This window comes from Octopus bimaculoides, chromosome 13 (assembly GCF_001194135.2).
Source record: "Octopus bimaculoides isolate UCB-OBI-ISO-001 chromosome 13, ASM119413v2, whole genome shotgun sequence".
In the NCBI taxonomy this organism is placed as follows: domain Eukaryota; kingdom Metazoa; phylum Mollusca; class Cephalopoda; order Octopoda; family Octopodidae; genus Octopus; species Octopus bimaculoides.
In genome coordinates, this window is record NC_068993.1 from 53,439,489 (window position 1) to 53,448,774 (window position 9,286).

The 9,286-nt window shown below is 35.1% G+C and overlaps 1 protein-coding gene across 4 annotated transcripts in view; it reads left to right on the forward strand.

Moving 5' to 3' along the window:
- The window catches only part of LOC106867554 (tripartite motif-containing protein 2), a 106,390-nt gene extending 97,136 nt beyond the window's left edge, over positions 1–9,254 (forward strand). For all 4 annotated transcript variants that reach the window (XM_014912460.2, XM_014912462.2, XM_052972485.1 and 1 more), the window contains 2 exons: positions 4,805–7,042; positions 7,717–9,254. In XM_014912460.2, coding sequence (XP_014767946.1) covers positions 4,805–7,042; positions 7,717–7,869 — 2,391 coding nt within the window. In that variant the 3' untranslated portion in view covers positions 7,870–9,254. The remainder of the gene's footprint in view (positions 1–4,804; positions 7,043–7,716) is intronic.
- The last annotated feature ends 32 nt before the right edge of the window (positions 9,255–9,286 follow it).

Here is a 9,286-nt window from a genome sequence, read left to right on the forward strand (position 1 = left end):
ACACACACACACACACACACACACACACATTACATATATACTTATATTCTAATTACTTTCCTCACTATATTTTTCTACCTCTTAATGTCAGGTCTCTTTTTTAACCATTTCATTACACAAAGCACCATCTCCATTTCCTTCAATTCACCTTTTTTTTTCACCTCCCCCCCTCTCCTATTACTTCAAGACCATCTCCCCTCCTCTCCATTCCAGTCTCTTGCACTAGTTCTTTTCCACCTCCACCTCTCTCTTTCATGTACCATTATTTCCTTCCTCTTCTTCACCATTTCTTTTCATCACGATTCTTTCACCCTCCACCCCACCCCCCCAGACTGCAACAACATAATGAATAACGATAATGATGATGATGATGATGATGATGATGATGCTGATGGTGGTGATGGTAGTCGTTCGTGGTGATCGTGATGGTGATGATGCTGATGACGGTGATGATGATGATGATGATAATCATTGTAATAATAACGATAGCAAAAACAACAGCAGCAGCGGCAACAACAACAACAACAACAACAACAACGATGATGATGACGATGATGATGATGTTGATAATAATAATAATCGTCATTGTCCACCACCTCCTCCTCCTCCTCGTCATCTTTCTATTTGTTGTTGTTGTTAATCACCATGTTTCCAAAGAAAATCAATAGTCACTCTATTTGTATCGAAATCTTTGCATCAGTTTGTTAAAATGATGTCAAGAAACAGCAGCAGATGATGAGGAATGAAGAAATCGAGGCAGAAGAGGGAAGGAAGAGAAAGATGCGAAAGATGGGAAGAATGGTTATGAAGATAAGATAAAGGAAGACGAAGGAGAGTATGAGAAAGAAAAAGAAAAAGTAGAAGAGTGTTATTCACATTCGAGGTAGAAGTAGAATAATGTCTGTTGGAATTGGTTGTCAAAAAATCCATAGAAAAAATTACTGATTGGATTATTTTAGTTAAGTCATAATAATATTGGTCTAAAAATTTTTTGGCACAAAGCCTGTAATTTCAGGGGAAGGTAAGTCGATTACATCGACCCCAGTGTATAACTGGTATTTATTCCATTGACTCTGAAAGGATAAAAGATAAAGTTGACCTTAGTGGAATTTGAACTCAGAATGTAAAGACAGATGAAATGTCGCTAAGCATTTTGCCTGATGTAAAGCCATAGCAATATTATGTTTAGAGAAAGTAAAGACATCACTGACATAGGGGCCTACTAGGAATTTGTTAACCATTTAACACTTAAACCAGCCATATTTGCCCTAATTATTCTACCTTTTTTGTGTTCAAAACAGCCAGATCTGTTCTCTACAATGTCATTCCAAAAATAAATGATCATCAAAAGCTTGAAGCTATGATGTAATGCATGATTTATTCAAAATGATGTGAATAAATAATCATAACATTTGACAGAATAATTTGAATACTAAAGGGTTAAGGAGTTTTGACATGAATTGGACTTTTGGGACACCAGAGGAGTAGTTTATGTAATTCAGAACATAAGAATAATTTAATTAATTCTGTATACGACTATATTGTTTTGAGCTTATTATTAAGAATGTTATTAGGAATTATCTAAAAAATAATCGTTAAAATATCCAGTGTATTGTTAAAGTATAAGCAATTTATTGCGCATAAATTTTAACAACTAAATATCATATAAACCCTTAAGGGCCATATGGACCCTGTTTGAAAACCACTGGAGTGGAGGATAGTGAGAGTTGTGGAGTCTTTGAGGATATCATCGTGTAGAGACAATATAACAATTTGGTTAGAATACCTTAGAATATTAGAGTGTAGTGACATGATAATTCTATTGGAGTCTCTGAGAATGTCAGATTGTAAAGATGATTTTGCAGATGTACTCATATCACATGATTTTGCAGATGGACTCATATCACATGATTTCAAACCCTGTGATAAACATTTAGTTCTCATGAGTGAGTATTGCTGCTGAAGGCTAAAGATACTCTTGTCACCAGTCTGTATAAGTGATAACTGTGGCTTTTAAATCATTTTGACTCTTATTTCTAGCAACGCTGGTACTACCTAGCACCCTGATTATAAATTGATAGTTTTATTTTTATGGTTATTTTATGCTTGCTAGCCACTTATATTATTATAATAGTTGTTATTGAAGTCTTTTGAAATATCAGAGACTTTATAGTTCTCTTGGAATGATGGTAATAAGTGGCAAGGAAGACAAAGTAGAGAAAATCAATTACTCAAAATACTTTCAAAACTCAGCTGTTATTCCAGCTCTATATTTAAGAGATGAGGAATTATGTACATTATTTACATTATTTACATTTGACGGATATTTGTCCTCATCTTGTTTGCTGTTAACACAATGTTCGGTTGATATACCCTCCAACCTTCATCAGGTGTCTTGGGGAAATTTCGAACCTGAGTAAATGGGTCAGCCTGTGACAGTATGACCTCTGATTGGGGGGAATGTTTGCTTGCTTGCCTAACCAGTGGGGCTGCTTCACTTGAAAGCTGAAACAATGTGAAGTGCATTGTGATCAGCGATGTATAACAACATCCGATAGTCTGGTCAATACTGTGATGCCATGATATATATAAATACACATACATATATCTAATTATTTATTCATTTACACACACATGCACACACACACATACTCATACATATGTGCTATGTATAATGCATGTACAGACATATATGTATTATGTATAGGTATATATGTATCATGTATTGGCATGTATAGGCATATACACAAAGACACACAAGTCTCCAGTGAAAGAATAGATATAAATAGCTAACCTCTGACACAGGATATAAAGGAAATACATGATATATGATCTGACTTTATGGCATGTCATATTCACAGATATCAGTAACAGCTTTTCTTTTAAACATGTCATATTGAAACCAGGACTATATTCTAGTTTTTTAATTTTTTTTTGTACTTCTAAATGAGCACCTGCACTGTTTTTGGAAGCCAAATCTCCTAAACCAATCATCAGCATTTCTAGAACTTCATAGTCTCATCTTCAGGATGAAGTGATGTTGGATAGTGTTGCTACATTTTTATAGTTGGCAGGGCTGGTGTGATCACTGTAGATGTTAGTGTCAGAATTTGAATTTTGACTCATAGACTTGAATGTCTACAGGTCAGGTATTTATGTTCATTTTTGACTTGTATCTGTTATATGTAAATTTACTTTAGTCTTGTGCTGTGTTATATATATATATATATATATTGTTTCCATCATGAATCAACTATTTTTAAAAGAAATTCTGTAGAGTATAGATGCTTTCTTCACTAATGTTTTCCTATCTACTTTTATTTTGTGTTATAATGATAAACGTCGCCCTTTCAAAACCTAGCCAGGCTCATGGGCCTGGTTTCCCAGTTTCTATGGCGTATGTGTTCCCCCCAGCTGGACGGGATGCCAGTCTATCGCAGCGTTACTCAAGAAACAGAAAGAAAGAGTGAGAGAAAGTTGTGGTGAAAGAGTACAACAGGGGTTGCCACCACCCCCTGCCGGAGCCTCGTTGAGCTTAGGTGTTTTCGCTCAATAAATACTCACAACGCCCGGTATGGGAATCGAAACCACGATCCACCGACCGTGAGTCCACTGCCCTAATCACTGGGCTATTGCACCTCCATTTTGTGTTATACTCCATTACAATTACTTCTGGTTATAAGTGCATGGTGAATCAATTGAAGTGTATAATATATGTATGGCCAATATAACAGTTAGTCACGAAATTTTCAACTTCCAAGATTCCGAGTTCAATTCCAGGCAGTGACCTGAATAATAATAACAATAATAATAATAATAATAATAATAATAATAATAATAATAATAATAATAATAATAATAATAATGACATTGAAAAATACCTTAGGAATGAGAACCCAGGTTCAAAATTTCTCCAAGACACCTGATGAAGGCTGGAGGGTAGATCAGCCGAAACATTGTGTTAACAACAAACAAGATGAGGACAAATATATGTCAAATATAAATAATGACCTCACATAAGTTATTAATAATGACAAAAATGGAAGAGTATCAAGCAAAATCTTTTGCTGTATTTAGTTACATCACTTTATATTTTAGGTCCTTTCTCTTTCATTCTTCCAATGATGATAAAATAAGTACCAATCAATATAATCCAGTGAAACTGTGACCTTGAGCACACATAAAAAGTATTGATATTAACTTTCAATGTAAATTTATGTAAAGATAGAGCAATGATGAAAAGGATTGGTTAGAATCAATCCCACAATTCTTAGGTCTTAATCTTGATAGTTGCTATCATATTACTAACCAGTCATCCTTTTTTTTCCCATCAGATTTACTTGTTTTCTGGCATACAACTCAGTGTAGTATGTAGTGTAAACCTGTAGTGTAAACCTGTAGTGTAAACATTCAAATGCTGTCGCTATCTTTCCTAATCTTACAGCATTACACATGCAATTTTTGTTCCTCCAAAGTTTGACTTGGTGTACATGTTGACTGAAGGGGGTCTCTTCCTCCTCTTCCTCCTCCTCCTTACACATGCAATTTTTGTTGTGAAGGCGCATGGCTCAGTGGTTAGAGCATCAAACTTACGATCGTGAGGTCATGAGTTTGATTCCCGGACCATCTATCATGTTTTGTATTTTGTTGTTTTTAATATGACTATTTCTTGCATATTACAATGATAGATAGATTCTTGCTTCATAAAACAACTGATCTTATTGCTATAATATTGTTGTTGTAGTTATTGTGTATATGTTGTTGTCTCTACTTGTCTCTAAATTCCTTCATGTTCTCTTTGCAGGTCACCTTACCTGAAGGTACACCACCCTTTAATATGGCAAACAGCAGTCCAGTTGTACAACAGATTCACCGTGAGTTCTTGAGCTGTGGAATTTGTCTGGACCGTTATCAGAATCCCAAAGTTTTGCCGTGTTTACACACATTCTGCGAGCACTGCCTGATAAGTTACATTCCTCCGGAGAGTCTGTCTTTGACGTGTCCGATCTGTCGCCAACAGTCCATCCTTCCAGTGGAGGGAGTCTCGGCGATGCAAACCAATTTCTTCATTACTAATCTAATGGATGTTCTTGGACAAACCAACGTCTGCACTGCTTGTGTAGACAACACAAAAGCCACATGCAAATGTACAAACTGTGACAATTTCCTGTGTCAGCGTTGTTCTGAAAGTAGCTGTGGAGGTCAAGCTTCAAGAGACCAAGGAAGTGAGACTCCCAACGAGATGGCCACCAGTGTCCACAATATTATACGACTCAGTGAATTAGCCTTGACCGAAGATAAAGAAAACAGACTTGTTTGTCCGAGCCATGAAGGTAGATCACTACAGTTCTACTGTTGCGCTTGTGAAACAGCTGCCTGTGAAGAATGCACTGCCGTCCATGTTGGTCATAAAACAATTCCATTGCAAGATGCAATTAAAGAACACAAAGCTGGTCTCCAGCGACTTATTTCAGGGGCCAGAGCTCAAATCCCTGGAATTCAGAAGTCTGTTAAAGAAGTTGAGGAAGTTTCTGAAAAATTAAACCATAAATTGAGGGAAGCTGAAGATGAAATAGTCAGTGCTTTTGATGTTCTCGACAAACTAATAGTGCAACAAAAGACAACACTACTCAAAGAGTTGTCAGAAGTACACACATCCAAACAGATGGTGCTGAGTAAACAGAAAGAAACCCTTGAGAGCACACTTTCCAGAATTTCCAATTGCTGTGAAGTCACAGAGGAAGCCCTTACTCATGGTAAAGAAACAGCAATTCTAGTGGTGAAAAAGGAAGTGACAGAGAAATTGCAAGAATTAGGGTCTATGAGCATAAATTATCAACCTGAAGAAAACGAATTTTTAGAATTTGATAGTTCATGTTTCCAATCTTTGAAAAAGTCAATTGTAAACCTTGGACATATTCTCACTAACAGTGCAGTTGGCTATGAAACAACAGCAACGGGAAATGGTCTCAAATATTCTTACATTGGTAAATATTCTACCGTATCTGTTACTACAAAAGATAGAAAAGGGGAATTGGTTAAACTGGGAAATGCAACGGTTGAAGCTGAGTTACTGAGCCTAAATAAAGACATCATTGTTGAACCACATATCACTGACCACAAAAACGGAACATACGACATTACTTATTCTATTCCTAAAGAAGGAACTTATGAGATGTTTATCAAGGTTTTTAACCAACCAATTAAAGGTTCTCCATTCAAAGTGAAAGCTTTACCTGCAGGAGAGGAAAGCGATCTATTGGGAGCCTCAACTAGGATACCTAAAACAAGTGCTGTAAAACAACGTGGGACCAAACGACCATCCAGTTCAAGATCGCATGGATCTAACCGTAAGAGTAACGTTATTGAAGATGACCTCATTTTGAAGGTTGGAGTAAAAGGTCGAAATAAAGGTGAATTTACAAATCCACAAGGATTAACCTCCATTAATGGTAAAATTCTTGTAGCAGACAGTAACAACCAAGTTGTGCAAGTGTTTTCATCATTAGGGGACTGTAAACTTCGTTTTGGTTCGCCAGGTCGAGGTCCTGGAAAAATGCAACGTCCGACTGGTCTTGCAGTCACCATGAATGGCAATTATTTAGTTGCAGACTATGACAATAAATGGGTGAGTGTTTTCTCCCCAGATGGTAAATATATTAACAAGATTGGTAACAATAAACTGCTGGGACCAAAGGGTGTTGCTGTTGATAAAAATGGACATATTATTGTTGTGGATAACAAAGCAAGTTGTATATTTATCTTCCAGTCGAATGGAAAACTTATCCAAAAGTTTGGTTCTCGTGGAAATGACGACAACCAGTTTGCCGGACCACATTATGTTGCAATCAATGCCAACAATGATATTATTGTTTCTGATTTTCATAATCACTGTGTGAAAATCTTCAATTCAGAAGGCAACTTTCTCTACAGTTTTGGCTCCAATGGAGAAGGAAATGGCCAATTCAATGCTCCAACTGGTGTTGCTGTTGACAGTCATGGGAACATCTTAGTTGCAGATTGGGGCAACTCAAGAATACAGGTTTGTATAAATCTACAATTTAAATATTTCATCAGTTTTGAAATAATTTAAAATTGTATCAAGATCAAATCCTGGTTTTTACCTTCTGTTGACTTGATACCATTTAAGTAAAATATTTGGACATGTCAAACATTTGAATTAGTCATGTATTTGTTTGAATGACTTGTCTGTTAGTACAGTTATTAATCATAGTTCTTAGTGTGTTGATAAATAATAATACTTAATCCTTTAGTAGGATTAAAGCTATTGTAAAGATTAGCATTGTTAACATTTTCATTACATATTTTGTGAAGGCAACACTTAAATTTTTAGACTCTACTGGTGATAATTAAGACATATTCTGTAAAACATAAAACTTCTGCTGTGGAAACTGACAAACTGTGTGACATTTGATGACCAACTAATTGATGACCAACAATGTCTGATTATATTGTGCTCAAAATGAAGGTTAGCCCTGAACTAACCAACAACAACAGCAACTAGTTTTATGCTATAGTGAAATTTAAATTGAAGCAAAATAATAAATAAGAATTGTTGATGTAAGTCTGTGGGTTGTAATTTCAGTTTGAATTTCCTGTCCATTTCCCTGAGCTCTTGTTTTATACATTTTATTTTCTGCTTCACCGTGTTTATAGAAATAATGGCTTTAAAATGTCAGTATTTTCTTGTTGCAGGTATTTGACAGTGAAGGATCCTTCCTGTCCTACGTGAACACATCAGCCGATCCACTGTACGGTCCACAGGGACTTACCGTGACAAGTGATGGATTCTGTGCCGTGGCAGATTCAGGAAACCATTGTTTTAAGATATATAAATATTTACAATGATGTTGATGCGCATTGTAGTGCAGCAGCAGACAGCTGCACAGAAAATGATGATACTCAATACATCTTGTGATGACACTGTCAACCCACCGCTTCCTTCCGCCATCTGTACAATCCATCACCTGCATTGTTGTCACCGTACCAACTTGGCGAGCCCCTTTTCAAATCTAGATCTGCATGTGTCAACTTGACTGTATTGTTATTGTTATTATTATTATTATTATTATTATTATTATTATTAATACTACTATTGTTATAATTATTATTATTAATTAATTAACAATAATAATAATAATATTTTTATTACTTTTATTTCTGTTCTGTGCAACAGAAACTCACAAAATTATACAATTCCGATGTAAAAATGACTACTACTACTACTACTACTACTACTACTACTACTACTACTACTACTACTTTCTCTCTCCCTTCTCACAATGTAACCTGAAATGTGAACCCAAAGATAAATTGTAACAGATTCCTCAAACAGCCCTTCAAAATAACCCCTTAATCTGACATCCCACCTGTGCAAGTATTAATATTGCTCATGAAATCAAAATATAATTTGGTCAGGTGTAAATTAAGTGTAAATAGTCACACTCTGATCATAAAGTTACGAAGAGATGCTCTCAGAATATACTTTGGTTAAAGTCAAGACTTAAAGATCTGTTGACCATTGGAGTTTGTATTTTATGCAGAGTGTAGTGATTTACCAATGTATAGTAGATTTAGTGTTATACTGAAATACCTACCTTGGCTATGATGTTATATCAACAGATATACTATACATATACTGTAGTTATACCAATATACTATATGTATATTATTTTACCTAACCTTCTCCATTGGAATATGCCTACAATTAACACAACATTCCTAACATTTAGACAGAGAAAATCAAAACAGAATTTGTTTGCATTTTAGCTTTAAAAATAGTAGAAAAACATTCCCAAATGGAAAATATTTTTATTCTGTGACTCTCTCCATTCCCAGTGAAAAAAAACAGACCATTTTAATGGCATTCTTTGATTATTTCCAGATCATTCCTTCATTATTATTACACCATTTCTTTAAATTAAGTCATTTCTAAACATTTCTTCTCAGACAATTTATTGCGACATATTGGAAGTCTTATTGTCTTTTGACTTGTTCACACATTGTCCTTATCAGCCTATTGTCATATAAACCTATTGTCCTAGAAACCTATTGACCTATACATCTTGCTGTCTTACTAACCTGTTGTCCTTTTGTCCTATTGATCTATTATTGCCTATAGCTTATTCAGAACTGTGTCTGACAATATGACAATGTTCCTGCCTGTAGGAATCTTCCAAACTTATGAAACAAATTGTTGTAAATTTTTATTCATTTTATATTCTATTTTAATATATATATATATATATATATATATATATATATA